The sequence below is a fragment of the Silene latifolia genome, chromosome X, assembly GCF_048544455.1.
Source record: "Silene latifolia isolate original U9 population chromosome X, ASM4854445v1, whole genome shotgun sequence".
NCBI lineage: Eukaryota > Viridiplantae > Streptophyta > Magnoliopsida > Caryophyllales > Caryophyllaceae > Silene > Silene latifolia.
Window position 1 is genome coordinate 45,552,627 of NC_133537.1, and position 18,388 is coordinate 45,571,014.

The following is an 18,388-nucleotide window of genomic DNA, read 5'->3' on the forward strand; positions in this document are numbered from 1 at the left end:
TCTGTAATTGCTTGAGCAAATGATCAGTGGAGTCATCTTCGTTGTCATTTGGTGTGACAATGTTGGTTGGACCATTTTGAGTAGTACTTTGATATGGACGCCCCGAACGAGTTAGGTGGTCCACATCTTGGTCTTCACCATTTTGGACTATTTCCTTGACTAGGGAGTGTTCAATGAGATACTCGTCCTCATCATCATCGGCCCATACTCCATTGATTGTAGCTAGTTCTCTCATTCTCATGATCTCGTCTTCTAGTCGTGTGACTTGGTCGACTAGTTTATCAACCACGGCGACTATTTCTTGCATAGTGGCATTTTGAGAGAAGATTAGTGGCACATGCTCTTTAGGTGTCGCGTTGGGGTCATGTAAGGTTGTCACCACATTTTCCAATTCCCAAACTTGCCTATCCACACTCCTTGCCCATGTGATGAAGTCGGAAATGGTAGGGGAGATGGTAGAGTAGAACCCTTCATTCTCGATCGCGTGGATCTCATCTTCAATTGGGGAAATGAGGTGTGAACAATCTAAGGTAGACTCTTCACTTGTGATCACTAGAATCCCAAGAGGGTTCTGAGTGTTGTTGGGTTTACCTCCCGACGGTATTGGTAGTCGGCCATCTTCAATCATGTCTTGAAGCACATTTTTCAATTTGTAGCATTTTTCTGTGTCATGCCCCTTGCCCCTATGGTATTCACAGTACGAGTTCTCGTCCCAGAATTTGGATTTCTTTTCAGGTTCGGGAGTAGGTCCTATGGGTTGGAGTTTGCCTTGCTTCATTAACCTCTTTAGAGCGTTGGAGTAAATGTCCCCAAGATTTGTGAATTTCCTTGGTGGGGTACTTTTCTTGGATGGCTCAAGAAGGTTGACCTCATCGGTCTTGCTAGTGGAGCCGTAAGAACGACTAGTTGAATCTTGATATCCTCGACCTACCGTTTTGGACAAGAGCCTTTTACGGATGTCATCTTCGATCCTTGTTCCTAGTACGGTTAAGTCCTTGAAAGTTTTGATGTTTTGGTATCTCAAATGATTGGCATAGATGGGTTTGAGATTGTCCACGAACTTCTCCACAAGGGTAGCCTCATCCGGGCGTTCAACTAGTTGGGTACTAGTCTTCCTCCACCTACTTAGGATGTCGGTGAATCCTTCTTTGTCATTTCGGGTAAGAACCTCTAAGGTGCGCATGTTAACTTGGATCTCGGCATTATTCGCATATTGCTTGGAAAACTCGATTGCGGCATCTTCCCAAGTAGCGATCTTCTTGTGTTCTAAAGAGTAGAACCATTGCTTTGGGATGGTGTCAAGAGACGAAGGAAAGATCTTTAAGAACATCTCGGGTTTGATGCCTTTGATAGACATGTAATCTTTGAAGGCCCGGATGTGGTTCAAAGGGTTTTTGTGCCCCTTGAATTTAGGGATATCCGTCATATTGAAGTTGGTTGGCAATTTGGAATTGACGGCCTCATACTTGCGATTATTCTCCCTATAAATGTCATCCCCTTTAAGATACATCAATTGCTCCTCTAAGTATTGGAGTCTTTTCTCAGCTGCAGTCATTCCCATGAGAGGGTTTTCATCCCTGAAGTCATTCACGAAGTCATCCATTACTTCACTTTCTTGAGGAGGCAACCTCCCCTCTACGGCGTAGATCCGGCCCTCGATGGTGTCAAGGCGATCATACACTTGGTCTTGGGTAACTTGGATTTGAGCTAGTGCGGCTAGGATTCGATCATTTTACCATCTTGAAGTTGATTGAAGTTAGCGTCACTTGTTTCAGGCATCTTGAAAAACTGGATAAGAGATCGACGATGAATCAAAACACGATCGACCATTCTAACACACTTGCTAAGAGAAGAAAGGATTTGACTCTTGAAGTGGGTGTGTGCCACTTGTGTTGAGTGCACTTTGAAGAAAAGACAAAGTTTTGAAAATGTGTATCCTAGTCAACTATAGTGTAGTTGTAGGAGTGAACTCGAAGTGAGGTTTTGAAATGGGCTTGGGCCCGAGTTTTGACTCGACAAACGGACAAAGTTTTGACTGGATTTTGCGCTAATTAATGGCAATTTTTTTCGAAATTTTCTTTTAAAAAAAGGGTTTTGATTTTTACAAGAATCGTCATGGTTTCGTTTAGAAATGGTGATCACGTAAGGTACAAACATTTATACAAGCATTATAACGGGATGCTGAGTGCATTTAAAAGGGTTTTGGTTTAAAGGGTGGGTTGCCATACCGAACGATCAAACCCGAAGTCTGTGGAGAGGCGCGTACCGAACAAGAGTAAGGCCGATTCCTAGTCCATTTCCTCAAGTAGTGAAGGTCCTTGATACAAACAAGAGTAAGCATCATGGTATGGATGACGTCAATCGCTATCCATCTTTAGGCCCAAATAAGAATTAGGATCCGAGTTATGAAAACCGACAATTGTCTTGTACAAACTATTCCCTAACCTTGTTCAAGTTTCACCCTTGGCTACACGTAAGTGTATTATCCCCAGCGGAGTCGCCAAACTGTGGACAATGGGCCCACGGGGGTGCTTGGGAGAGAGAAAAAGCGTTTGCATTTTGTGGAGTCGCCACCAATTTTTATGGGAAATTGGAACCGTTTGAATACCTCGTGTCATGTCAAGATACAAAGTAGTGACATAGACACCAAGAACTCGTTACCCTTAGCATTCTATGTCTAGAATGACTCTCGTGGATGCCAATGAACACGGATGTTCACAGAGATCTGGAGTAAAGGGTGAGGGTACGTATTAGGAAGCTCTTTTGATCGAACACCTAATCCCGCCCGCCTCGATAGCGGCCTCTACTAATGATTAGGGAATTTATTCGTACTTGATATATCGTCGATTATATGCATGCAATGCAACATCCAAGTTTTAATCCTAGCATGTGAAGAATAGACTAAGTCGGTTAACACACAATTTAGCACACGATTAATGTCGAAGTAGGAATTTAAGCTCAATTACATGTGAAGGCACACAAATGATACAAAAAAAGGAATACAATAAACAAAATTACAATAATGAAAATACAATAATTACATCGGGTTTAACGATTTATGTCGAAAATACCTTTAAAACGGATGATTTGGGAAAAAGAATGAATAAAGGAATAACGAACAGAACAGTAGGCGATAATACGGTTAATAGTAGATTATACGTAAGCTAATTAAACAGGTCAAGGCAGAAAGGGAGTTCAGAGACAGAACTCAACGGAACGCAGCGCAGAGATCTGCGCCCTTTGGGAAGAGGCGCAGCAGATTCTTTGCGTACTTCCAAGGGTGAGTTCTGGTTGTGAAGCCGGAACTGCAAATCGTTAATGTAAATTGGTGATTTTAATGGATTGATTAACATATCTAACTCGGATAGAAGTGATTTAATAGGTTACTTACATATGATTGATGGTCATAAAAGCAACGAAACATGGATGAGACGGAAGGTAGACGAATTAATTACATGAATGAACGATTGATTAGTGACATAGGTGAACAAAATAGATTAAATATGACGAACTAACGATAAATTAACAACGAATATGACAATAGACAGATGAAAATATATCAAAGGTCGAATTCCAGAAACTCAATATGGACAAATCGAATTTCTATAACCCGGATTGAGTTTAATGACGAAAACCCGCAAATATGAGATTATAAGGGATTTAAGTCGGATTTAACGATGAATTATATACTAATGAATGATAAATAATATACATGTGAGGTTATTATGCTATTACGTCAAAGAATTGAAGAACAAACGAAAACAAACAAAGAACGAATTACAGAGGACGAAGAAAGAAGAAAGGAAGCAGGAACTGCGGCAGCCTCACGAAGAGGCGCAGCAGGAATTGCGCTCTTTCGAAGAGGCGCAGCAGTTGCTGCGTCCTTTCTCGACGGTTTGTTTTCTGGTAATCCGTAAAAAGGGTTTTAAAGCACGGTTTTAGAAATCGGTTTTAACAAGTATTTTCGACATAAACCTTACATTAATGATGATACAAAAGTAAAGAACAATAAATAAGAGAGAGATTTACACCCTCAGACTTACATGTTTGACGAAACGAGATGAACTAAGTTATCGATTAGTGATGTTCGACTCGAATGTAGACGAAAGTGCCCTCGTAAGAGGAAAACGATTAGATTAATTAAGTTGATTATGGTGGAGTTGGTCAAATTGGCCGGTCATGCAAACGAGGCTGGTACTCAGAAGGATCCGAGCTTACGTGGTCGAATGTTCAAGCACGTAGACGCCAAAAAGTAAGAACAAAAGTCTAGAATGCAAAGGGAGAAGAGAAGGGCGGACACTCGCGTGAGAAATATGAGGAGCGAAGGCTCCTATTTATACTAATCACGTGAATAAATAGGGTTTTCGGAGAGACTTTGGAAGTGAATCTCGGAAAGATATGAAAAAGATACGAGAAATACGCAGAAAAAGATCTGGGAAGAGACGCAACAGTCACTGCGTCTCTTGGAAGAGGCGCAAAGACCGCCGCGTCTTTCCAAGTGGTTTCCTCCTGCGGAAGAAAGATTTCCATGTTTATGTTATGGAATGACGGAATAATTTGGTTTTCCTTAATATCTTGTATGAATATTACGGGAAATTGTTTACCAAAGAATAAAAGATTGTGAAATATTTATAAAATATGGAATAGAAATATCCGGAACATTCCAGAACATTCTGACTCGGGATTTAACGGTTATCAGAAAATGAAGACGGTTTTAGGCCCGGACTCCAAATGTACTCTAATTACTGCCAAAACGACCGTATCGGCGCGTAGATGATAACTAAGAGGTAGACATTAGCGTTTGAGCAATCACTTGACGATGAACTTACGAACTGTCACAAATCGTTCCGCGTACCAAACATGCGGCCCAATCATCACCGGGTGGTTTGCGAGAGGTGCAGAAATGAGGTATCTACAAAACCCTATCTATCTTAGCTGAGGATAGTTGAGGAAACTCTTGTCTGGTATTACTTTGAAATCTAAGATTATTATTTTGTTCATATTGGTGTGTCGATAATCCTTGGTCGTCTTAGTTGTTTACCTAAAGCCCCGACAATAAAACCACACTCAAAGTGATTTTCTAGGTAGCTAAACATTATGTAATTTTATAGTAATAGTGAAGGTAGGGAATACAGATGATCTTGCAACTATTGTCTTTAGTATTTTGGTATTGAAATCGATGAAATTCTATATGCATGCCCATGTTTTTTCCCCATTCTTTATTCTCAAAATCATCTTTCATTATTAGAGAAGATTGGTTGCTTACGTGAATGATGCATGCCCGTGTTTCTTTCCCTCCTCCAAGCCTATTATAGCTGATTATCCAACAAAGTGCGAAAAGCCACGTGTGAAGCTAACCCAGTACTTTCAATTGATGAGACGTCACGTTCTCAACTTCTATTTTAGTAGGCTTTAATTTGATATTATGTAATGAGGCCTTTAATTTCATCGATTGTGGTTGTTCATAACTTGGTACTGTAAACGATTATCTCCAAGTCCGATCTTGTATATATGTCTGAATTTGTATGTTTTTCCTGAAGGAATGGTCTTTTGTGGGTTGATGCATTGTTCATGTGAGTTTTTTTATTCTTCACATTGCCTTTTCTCCAAGTCTGATCGTGTATATATGTCAGATCATGTAGTATGGCTTTGGCATTGTTATCTTATCCTATATTTCCATTTGCACCATGTGCTCGTCTTTAGGGAAAACAGGCGTGTCTCACCGGTCGACGACGTTCCAATTTATATTATACTGAAGCGGTGCTTTAAGTATTTTACATAGATGTTTTTTTTTTTTGCGCTACTTGTTCTACCAACGTTTTTGTCCAGGGAGAAGGCAGTTTCCGTTTTTATTTCGATGCCTAATAATGAGATTTGTTAGACGATTGGCCAAATTGGGGCACCGCGCCCGGTAGGGCGCGGAGCAACAACTAGTCTGATAAAATCGCAAAATGCTAATGTCACTAGCTAAATACATACGGAATACATGATAAACAACTACTTGAAGATCTTTTCAAGGCCCACTTTAAAAAAATATCCGTAGATGAATGCATATACGAATTCTAGGGTTATGAATCTACAATGGAGATTTACGATTAAATAATTTGGGTTTGATGAATTTACCGATCGTATCGTTTTTAATTGAAAGAGGAGACAAAGAGATAAGTGGTTCGTTAATGGCCAGTATAATGATCAACATGCTTGATTGATTGAAACGACTTGATTATTTTGATTGTGGTCTACGAAGTGGAGTCTTTAATGGTGATGTTTTTTTAATCTTCTGGAATTGCTTAGAGTAGTTTATGTGGGGGGATGAAATAAAATAGAATTGAAGAATCTGGAAAGTATACTAAGGTTAGAGGGTTGAAACCGGTTTATTAGGTAACAAATACTAAGAGATTGTTTAAAGAAGACAGGATTTAAAAATGGGATTGTTTTCGGATTATTGAAAGGTAAGATTATTTCTGGAAGTTGACATAAAGGTGGGTTATTCCCGTCAATTTTTCCGCTTTTGTAATTTTTTTTTGAGAAAAGATCATTATCATTAATAAAAAGTCATACGACATCTACAACATATGCCAAACACAATCGGATACAAATCGATTACAACCATAGGAAATAAATTCTTGTTCAAAGAATGAAACACTGCAACAGAGTCTCTATCATCGATTCGCCGCAAAAGACTTTCATACATAAGAGGGTCTCCGAATCTTTCTTGACGAGTATCCATTTCTTCTGACGTGATTGATTGTAGCCATGAATCGGACAAAATATGTAAACCCATATAACGATCTATAACAACGCTGATCTTCTGCTGACTTATTAGAAAACTGCAAACGAACCAGAAAACGAAAGCACTCAAACTGAGAGAAGGACACCACTGATAGACGGGGACAGAGCCCTCAGTAAGAGAGACGAAACAAAAACGAAAGCGGAAATTAAACAAAAACATAAAGGAAACAAAGCAGAACACAGGAAAAAAAACGGAAGCCACCGCCTCCCTACCAACCCACAACACCGCCAGATCCAAGCACCACCCTGCCACACCACCTCAACAAACTCGTCCGATAAGACTTTTCCGCTTTTGTAATTGATCAATTGTTTAAGAGCTTTTTTTTTTGGCAACTGGCAAAAGAGAATCCTAAAGCCTCCTAGCTTCCTCCGCAAGCTTGTGAGCCCTGCAGTTCAGATCCCTAGGTATAAAGCTTACACCTAGGCAGTGGAAATACGACGAAAGCTCAGAAATCTCCTCCATTAATCCTTCAATAGTGTGATGCACCTTCCCAAGATCTGCAAGTTGAGTAACCAGTTGAAGACAGTCCGACGAAACTTCCAGATGTAACAAACCTTCCTCCCGAGCCCATTCCAAAGCCATTTTGAGCCCCTTGGTTTCAGCTTGCAAAGGGTTCTCAGCTCTTCCCTTGGCCTTCCCTTCATACTCGATTACCCCCTCCTCATTTTGTAAACACCATCCGAACGATGCTACCCTCTGGGTATCCCAACTTGCATCGACCATAATCCGCTTTACATGGCATCCATTCCCGCTATGAACCAGATAAACGGGGCGACCCCCCTTAACTTCCTTATTCTCCAAAGATCTTCCCGTAATCTCCTCCTCGTCCATCACCATCTCTATGTTATCCTTTTCATTCCTATTCAGAGCACTTATAACTAAATTTACCCTCGAAAAAAAAAAAAAAAAATTGTTTAAGAGCTGAAATACTCCAAAACGAATTTTCAATTCAATAACCAAATTGTAGAAGTAGAAGACTGCCATACTCGTATAGTATTTACACAAATTCACAATGCATAAAAGATATGGAAAATTAATAACAATAAGTCAAACTATAGACAATCTGTCAAATCTAATCTTAAAACATTCTTTCATAGTTAAATGTAATGTCGGGCATTAAATAAATTGATTAGTTACCAATATCATTATACCAATTTTTTCATAGTTAATTCATCTGAGACCGTGTCTCACACCATTAAAAACAGACAAATAATAAGACCATATTTCTTAAGAATTTGTGTTTTTTCATCAAAAGCAAGTTAATATCTTTTGAGAAGATGACACGAATTGTTGTATTCTAAATTAAAATATACTCCTTCTCATTCAGTCCAAAGGTAACATGGATCTACTTTGCCTCTCATAAAAGGTGGGTTTATATTACTTTTAGAGTGGATGAAAGGGAGTATATAGATTAATATAAGAAGGTCGTCATAATTTCGATTTAACAACAAATTAAAATCTAATATTGTCAAGGACGACCGTCCGTGGGACCCTGCCTTTTAATTGTAGTGTTACATAACCACAGATGATGGGCTGGCCTAGTCTCGACAAAGAGACCCTCCGTGTTCAGTTGTAAAGTAGCGTTAAGGCTGCGGGCCGCTGTGGTGCCCCAATTTGTCATCGATGTGTTATGTTGTGCTTATTACTCGTGCCATTATGGAATGGACAATGAAATAGAAGGGCAAGAGTGTAAGACTGAGCTATCGTCTAGGTAGCACGGACACGGACACGGACACGGACACGGACACGGACACAACACGTGACACGGCTAGGGATGGTAATGGATCGAGTTGTAAGAAATATGGGCCTAATCACCCTACTACTAAGAGAATAAAAATTCTCTTAGTTTTCCCTCCAAAAAGCATCTAGCTAAATAAGGTAATAAATAAAATTTTCTTTCATTACATTATTATCTTTTCAATGAATATATTCTTATAAATAAAATCTAATTTTTTAAAATAAATTCATAATTATGATTTTTTCATTAAAGTAAAATAAAATTGATATTAAATTATAAAGTACTAGTATTGGTGCCCGGCTTCGCCCGGGCTACCTCTACTTACAATTAAAATTTTTTTTTCATTAAATAAAATTACTTAAAGTTGCATAACCCATAAATTTATCATTAATATATTTTTTATAACATATCCTAAAATTACGATGAAATAAATTTTGAGACAAATTCATTACTCTCGCTGTTAATATTTTACTCTTATTAATGAAACAATAGTAATAACATTTCACTACTTGCCCGTAGTCATTGTTATTTTCACTACTCCCGCCGTAATTATTGTTACTTTCACTATTGCCGCATTAATATTGATTCTTTCACTACTCCCGTTGTTTCTACCACTCTCACTAATCTCGTTGATAATATTGTTACTTTTACTATTCGAATGAGTGATTACTATTATATAACTATATCCAATGTTACTACAATTCTTTTCTTTACTTACGAAATTACCTTTACTATTTAGGCATGCAATTTTAAGAGGATTATATATTTATATAAATATATTACATATATGCATTAAATCAAATCAAAAGAATTATGCAATATTATATATTATGGAATCTAACTTGAATTATTTATGACCTACTTATTATATTTTTATATGTTAAATAATTAACATCTCTATACATCTAATAAACTATAAAGTTTAATAAAATTGCATAGATTTTAAATTTAATATATAATTTTATGATGATAATAATTAATACCATAAGTGTGCATGTTTATACTAATTAATTATTTTATTTTAAGAAAATTGACCATCTTCTAGTCTTCTATAAATTTTTAGGAAAATTACCAGACATCTTCTTTCTTTTAGTCTCCTTCAAATTGATCATCTTAATTAATTATTTTATTTTAAGAAAATTGACCATCTTAATTAATTATTTTATTTTAAGGAAATTGATCATATTTAGGAAAATTACCAAGCTTCTATATAATTTAATTTTAACCCAAACTATATAATATTTGCATTGAGATCCCTTAATTGGGTCCATGACACGGTGCTAGTGATTTAAAACTATATAGTATAATTAATTTGTATAACTTTCTTTAATTACATTGAAGTCCCTTGGTTTCTGGATTTAATATATAGTATTTTGCTAAATTTTTCAGTAATGCAATAATTATTACTGTAGAGAATAACTTGACACATGCTTACTATTAGCTTCGTGATAAAAAAACATTCACTAAAAAAAATTCACAACTTAAATAAATTTTTTTATTAGTTTTCCATTTCAATTTTTTTTGGTTCATATCAAAATACAATGGAGTGAACCAATAAATATTAATGAGGTGCAAGTTTTAAAAGTATAGATCCTCATATATACTAAGAGAATACAACTTCTCTAAAGTTTTCCCTCCAAAGTGCTCAAACTTATATATGGAAATAAATTAGATTTTCATTTATTAAACTAATTTTTCATTTAAAATAATCTATACATAAAAAATGTATCTCCTATTATTAACTTCGTGACGAAAAAAGTTTTTTTTTTTTAAATTTGATGTAGTTAAAATATTTTCATAAAAAACACAATTCATGGAATTATTCAATTCTTTTGATTAATTTTAATATTAGTTGTTTTTTTATAAAAATTCGCGAGATATAAATCTAAAATTTATAACTAATACACTAAAAATTAAAAGGCCTATATTTACCGCGCATTTGCGCGGGATCTACACTAGTATATATATATATATATATATATATATATATATATATATATATATATAGAAGGGTTCTCATAAGGCCCTTACATCTTATGAGTCCCTAAGTCCTTATAAGGACCTTAGGATGGAAGGGATGGAGGGATGAGATTACATCTCATTCAAGGGTCACAAATGAACCTCCCTAATCTCCCTCCCTAATTCTGTATAACTCCTTCTAATTTTGTATAACTCTTCCACCATTCTAATCTCCCAACTCATTTCCTCATTCACTCATCCTCTCTCACTTCTCTCATTCACTCTTTCTCTCTCATTTTCCTCTCACCCTCTCTAAACAAAAAAAAACCCAAACTGAAACAAAAAAAAAACCAAACTAAAAAAAAAAACCACCATCGACACCACCCGCACAGTGACTTATATCAGCCATGCAGGAGCATATATATTCTGTTTGTGCATCCAAACATTAAAGGCCACTATTTCCGAATTTTGCTGCATTGCTTGTGGTCTTTCTTTTAATTGTCACCTTGATCGTCATGTGTTGGCATTTAACTTATTGGAGCAAATATCTATGTTGTTTTACTGGACTTGTATTTCATGCATATACTCTTATATCATCACCCTTGCTCAAATTGTCCTTTTTTTTTCCGAGATCTGAAAGTGGGTCTTTCTTTTGTCATTTTCTCTGTTTGTTTTGTATTTTCAATCAGTGTTTGTTTTTTTGATTTTTTATTGTTTTTGTTTTGTTTATTATTTCTTATTATTGTTATTTGTTATTTGGTTATTTGGTTTTATTATTGTTATTTGGGTTTTTGTTATTGTTATTGTTATTTGATTTTTTATTATTGTTATTTGGTTTTTGTCATTGTTATTTGGTTTTTTTTATTGTAGATCTAGTTTTGGTTAGTTTTACGGTTTTTCTTCTTTTTAATTTTCAGATCTATATAGGAAATTTTTTTTTTTTTTAAGTTTCATATTTTGGGCTAAAGTTATACAATAATCAAAATAGAGTTATACTGTTAATGTCTAAAGTTATACATTGTATAAATTGAAGTTACACAAATTTTGGACTAAAGTTATACATCTTGTCTATTAAAGTTATACACTGTGTGTATTAAAGTTATACACACGGTATATAAATTTTTCATTGTTAAATTTTTTTGACGAATCATGATTTTGTTATTTATTTATTTTTTTGTTATTGTTATTTGTTTTTTTTTTATATTTGGTTTTTTTGTTAGATTTACGAGTTTTTTTGTTAGATTAACGGGTTTTGTTATTATGGGTTTTTTTGGTTTTTGTTATTATGGATTTTTTTTTGTTATTGTTATTTGGTTATTTTTTTATTATTAGTTTTCAGATCTAGTTTTCTTCTTCTCAACTTTCATCACTTTTTGTATTTTGAATTTTCAAAACTTTATGTAAATATAACTAAACTTATACTATCTGCTACTAAAGTTACACTATTTACGACTAAAGTTATACACTTCAAACATTAAAGTTACAGACTATATGACTAAAGTAACTTTAATCTCATCTTCTTATTGTGTTGGTTTCAAATCTGAATTTATATTCCTAAAGTTATACAATTTTGAACTAAAGTTATACAAATTTGGACTAAAGTTATACAAAAAATGACTAAAGTTATACAATGCAACTTCACTGACAAATTTGTGTAAGTTATACAATTTTGGACTAAAATTATACAAATTTGTACTAAAGTTATACAAAAAATGACTGAAGTTATACTATTATGCACTAAAGTTATACAATTTTTGACTAAAGTTACACAAATTTAGACTAAAGTTATACTATTATGGACTAAAGTTATACAATTTTGGACTAAAGTTATACAAATTTGGACTAAAGTTATACAAAAAATGACTGAAGTTATACTATTATGGACTAAAGTTATACAAAAATGGACTAAATTTATACAAATATGGAGTAAAGTTATACAAAACTGGACTAAAGTTATACAAAAATTGACTAAAATTATACAAATATGGACTAAAGTTATACAAATAATGACTAAAGTTATACAAAAATTGACTAAAGTTATACAAAAATTGACTAAACTTTAGTCCTTATTTGTATAACTTTAGGTCATTTTTGTATAACTTTAGTCCATTTTTGTATAACTTTAGTCAATTTTTGTATAACTTTAGTCCATATTTGTATAACTTTAGTCAATTTTTGTATAACTTTAGTCAATTTTTGTATAACTTTAGTCCTTATTTGTATAACTTCAGGCCATTTTTGTATAACTTTAGTCAATTTTTGTATAACTTTAGTCCTTATTTGTATAACTTTGGTCCATATTTGTATAACTTTAGTCAATTTTTGTATAACTTTAGTCCTTATTTGTATAACTTTAGTCCATATTTGTAAAACTTTAGTCAATTTTTGTATAACTTTAGTCCTTATTTGTAAATCTTTAGTCAATTTTTGTATAGCTTTAGACCATTTTTGTATAACTTTAGTCCTTATTTGTATAACTTTAGTCAATTTATATCATTTTTATATAAAAAATTTAACAACAAATTTTATGAAAAATATTTTAGTAGATCTTAGATGAAATAAAGTATATCACCAAAAAAAAACGATATTTAAAAACCGATTTTTTTTAAAAAAAACGTATAACAAGAAGAGATTGAAAAGAATAAATAACAACAAAAACTAACAAAAATTAACAAATAGAATAAACCGACCACAAACAACAAATTTAACACAAAATTTGGAAAAAAAAAAAAAGTGACGAAAAAAACCGAGACACAAAATCTGGAAAAAAAAAAAAACGAGTTTGTATAATTTACCGACGGCGGTGGTGGAGGTAGAGGTGGGCGGTGGGTGGTGTCGGGTGGGATAGTGGTGGGTGGTGGTGAATGAAGAAGAGAGAAATGAATGATTTATTTGGATTTTTTGGGTTTTTTTTTTATTTATTTGGATTTTTTGGGTTTTTTTATTTATTTGGATTTTTTGGGGTTTTTTTATTTATTTGGATTTTTTGGGTTTTTTATTTATTTGGATTTTTTGGGTTTTTTATTTATTTGGATTTTTTGGGTTTTTTTTATTGAGGTTTTGAGAGAAGAGAAGAGTGAAATGTGTGAGATGAGAGAGAAATGGGTGGGTAGAAAACAGATATATAGTAAATTAGTGGTTAATTAGGGTGGATTAGTAAAGTGTGTTAATTAGCTTCTATAATGACTTTGGGTGGGTTCATCTCATCCCTCCATCTCCCTCCATCCAATGGCTCATAGTAGAACTTATGGACTCAATATATATCATGGCCTTACATGATCTCTTCTCTCTCTCTCTCTCTCTCTCTCTCTCTATATATATATATATATATATATATATATATATATATATATATATATATATATATATATATATATATATATATATATATATATATATATATATATATACAAAGGGATCCCGATGAGTCTAGGGTTTTAAATGAGTCCGTCCTATCATTTCACCGTCAGATCCAACACAATGGACGCACAAGATGCTGACACGTTGCATGTCATACGTCAGACTCCAGAGTTAAACAAAACCTCCAAAAAACGCGATGTTTCAAAATTTCCAATTTTTTTACTTTCTCTCTCCTCTTCAAACATCTGTCAACCGTTTTCCCCCAAACAATATCACCAATACACCGTTATAACAATCAAAAAAATTAAAATCATCAGTTGCTTCAAAAATCAAGAACAATAATCGTTGATATCACTCAATAATAGGTATAATGGAAATTCAAATCTCCTTTTCATGGTGTATATAAGTTTTATCATTTTAATTTTAGTATTGTGATATTATTTTGTTGTTTTCTGCTTCAATAATGGTATGTAACAATGGTAGTTTATATACACGATGATGAATTGAAGCAATGTTAACAAAAAAATGCAGGAATCGAAGAAGTATAATGACGAAAACGAGTAAAAAAGTAGATTCAAGCCCTAAAACGAAAAAGGGGAAAAGAAAAAACAAGGATGCAGACGATGAAGTTCCTACTACTAATGCGAAGAAACTAAAGGTGACTTTGAAGAAGAATGTTGGTAATGAATTGAAAGCAAACAATATGGAGAAAGACATTGTTGAGCACGCTGAAAAGCCTAAAAGGAAACAGAAGTATGTAGTGTTTCTATTCTTCATTAAGTTCTAGTAAATGATTATGTATGTTATATTAATGAACTGTTGATGTTGTTTACACGGTTAACCTAATTTGTAAACTATCATAGAAATGGATTGGAATGTTATACTGAAGAAATATGTATGTTATAGTTTCTATTTGGAAAGTGGAATGTGTAATTGTATCTGTAAACTGTCATAGAAATGGATAGGAATATTATACTGAAGAAATATTTATTCCGACTGTTAAGCAATGTGTCTGTTACTGTTATTCAATGTGTCTGTTACATTAGCTGTTATTGCATGTTACAGTGAGTGAATTTGTTGTTTCTGTAATTTGATTTACATGAATAAATTGTTGTTGTTGTTGTTGTTGTTGTTGTTGTTGTTGTTGTTGTTGTTGTTGTTGTTGTTGTTGTTGTTGTTGTTGTTGTTGTTGTTGTTGTTGTTGTTGTTGTTGTTGTTGTTGTTGTTGTTGTTGTTGTTGTTGTTGTTGTTGTTGTTGTTGTTGTTGTTGTTGTTGTTGTTGTTGTTGTTGTTGTTGTTGTTGTTGTTGTTGTTGTTGTTGTTGTTGTTGTTGTTGTTGTTGTTGTTGTTGTTGTTGTTGTTGTTGTTGTTGTAACATGTATAGTTTATGTTGCAGGCCTGTTGAATTTGTAGTTAAATGTCGATCAACAACTTTGGTCGAGATTATTAACAATCTCACAGATGAACAAAAACAAGCGGTTAAAGAGATTGGTTTTGGGGGCCTGTTAGAATTGAAAATAACCGAATTCCCAAAGGGGATAATAAAATGTGTGATAAAGGCATTCAACCAAAACAACTTCCTGTTCAAAGCTTCTGGTACAAAGGAGTTTATTCTGAAAAAGGATGATATCCATGACTTTTTCATGTTACCTAGGCAAGGTAATGAAGTGGAATTTACACCGATTGGTCGTTGTAAACAGTCAGCAGAGGAGCCTTTAAAAGAACAATGGCGCCAAAGGTTCGGATTAGGAGGCACAACATAGATGATCAAGATGAACTAGTTATCTGAAAGGTTAAAGCAAACGACTGAGAGTGGATATGACTTCAAGCGGATGTTTGTGGTCTACAGTATGTGGACATTCTTAGCACCTAACACAAGTCATATCCTAGATTTCAAGTGTAACACCCCCATATACAGAGGAGCCTTAATTAGGCCTTCCTTAGCATATAAAGGCGTTACCATCTCGGTTGCCCGAGGATAGTAATAATCAAGTGTCGATAAAAGAACTATTAAATTACTTTACAAGCCATCTATCCAACTAATGATATAAAAGATACAACTCAAAGACTACTTGCTATAATTATTAAATCTCGTGGCGACTCATCCCTGCCCGGACTCCAGCTAGCAACCACATCAACACCTGCTAAGACAGACTGCTCACCATAGGGGATCACGGCAGACACATAAACAAACAAGACAACCACACAAGGTCAGTACTGAGATAAGACACAACCAAGTCAACCACAACTAACAAAACAACACAATACAAACAATCATAATCAGGTACTTCACTCCATCTCCGTCACCGACTGTCCACTGGACCAGCCCTGCCAGTGGGGGACCGCAGCCGTTCCCACCTAAGCCCCGCTCATCATACCGAGCGATAACCCTGTCCCATTAATGTGCACATCCCCTTCCGTGGCGGGTTCCACGAAGGGCGAAACTAGGGCGTGAAGCCACTCCCGCAAGTGACTCCACTCAGCCGAGAACGCATCTCGAGAACCACAGACAAACAATCACAATCACAATAGTCTACATACCGTCACACGATCGCAATCACAACACAACAACAACGATACAACGATCGACACACTAGACTATCTACAGAAACTGAGTAGGCGAACCTACCTTTATGCAACCGCAACCAATCCACGCCGACCCATGTCATAACCAGCAACCAAGCAAAGCCTATAAGGGCAAAACAACTATCTATTACTATCAAGCAAACCCTAATCACAACAATGGGAAAAGTGATGATGATTATGACATACCTATAAGGAGAAACCCGGCAAAAGACCGCTACCCGACTCAAGCTACGCTCTCCTAAGGCACGAGGACCTTCAAAGGGCTTCCATGGAGGTTTTGTGGTGAAGGGAAGGGAAAGAGGCGACTAAAGGATGGAAGGAATGAGGCGGAAATGATTTGCGGATTTAACAAAACGTGATATAAAACCCTCGCCGCAAACTCGATACTCGATCGAGTACCCAACCTACTCGATCGAGTAGCCCCCTACTCGATCGAGTACCTAAGCTACTCGATCGAGTAGCCTCTACTCTATCGAGTACCACTTCCAACTCGCAACTCAAGATAACTTTGGTACGTCTTTTTAGGACTATTCCCGCTCCCAAGGTCGGTCAACACTGGTCAAAGGGTCTCTAAAAGGACGGGTATTACAGTCTTCCCCCCTTAAAAGAACTTGGTCCCCGAAGTTCAACTCCCCTATCCCAACATATAAGACACGGAAAAACACGACACTGCTATTCTTCCCACTCGAGTCATGCCTCCCCAGAAATACCATCCCCCCATGTCATCATCATCATCACTGTCTACGCTCTACTCGTAACGACTCTTACTACTATCATACGCACATTATCACCGTCAACCGTTACTCTATATATATATAAAACATCACTTTCGCAATGCAAAGCACAATCCACGATCACCCAACATATGGTAACAACTATCGGACTATCAATCCGGAACATGTCTCATATCAACTTTCATGCTGTACAACTAATGCCACCATGTTACTCAACAACGTGATTCAATTACGATTCATTGCACCATAACTATTTCTTCATGACCGCCCATTGAAATATACAACACATTCACTTATAGAACTAAAGTAATCACATATACTTCGGAAATTTTGCAATTAAAGCAAAACATAATACCAATAAAACATTATAAACAAGCAAAATATAATTCAAAGCAGCCTTTTCCTTTCGCGACATTACTCTTCCCCTCTAAAAAGGAACTTCGTCCCCGAAGTTCACCGTCAAAATCACAAGACACATTACCTATTACTTGTAGCATTACATTAGTTAAAAGCTATATTATTTGTTATGGACGTTACTTACTAACTATGTGCTCGATAACCTAGAAATCATACACAAATCACCGGAATAACTAGCCGCCGTTGATAAAGCATGTTAACATTGTATGTCCAAATATAAGAAAGGATGTAACTTCAAAGGATAGATGGAAATATGGCATATGGAATATTAAAAACAACAAGAAATCATCACCACTTCACTACTTGTTACAAACAGGTACATAGGAAACTCAAGCACGACTTCCAACATATAAAATTAATGGTTCCCAGATGTTATTAAGCACTAACAACCACGTTAAATATCAAACTTGTAATTATAAAACAATTGCACACTTTTAATTTTTGAAAACCTCCTGTAACAGTGCTACTCGATCGAGTAAGTGAGGGTACTCGATCGAGTGCCATGCTACTCGATCGAGTGTCTTGGCTACTCGATCGAGTAGCCTGAGTTCATAATGCTTTCTCTCTTCCTTTCCCGCAGCCTACTCGATAGAGTACGGGTACTGTCGAGTACCTACAGGCCAAGTTCCTTACACAACCTGTCATAAACCAACATATATACGCATGACCGTCACATAAATTGAGTCGGGCTGATGTCCCGACTCCCAATCATCCTGCAATAAGGTCAAAATAGCAAATCCGGACTTATGGCCAACAATACAAGTTCATAAACCGTGTCTCAATAAAAAGAAAAACAACTAC

The 18,388-nt window shown here is 35.3% G+C and overlaps 1 protein-coding gene across 1 annotated transcript; it reads right to left on the reverse strand.

Moving 5' to 3' along the window:
* Positions 1-7,141: 7,141 nt before the first annotated feature.
* Positions 7,142-7,630, reverse strand: LOC141617290 (uncharacterized). Its single transcript, XM_074434472.1, has one exon. The coding sequence runs from the start codon at positions 7,628-7,630 to the stop codon at positions 7,142-7,144; it is 489 nt and encodes a 162-aa protein (XP_074290573.1).
* Between the last annotated feature and the right edge of the window lie 10,758 nt (positions 7,631-18,388).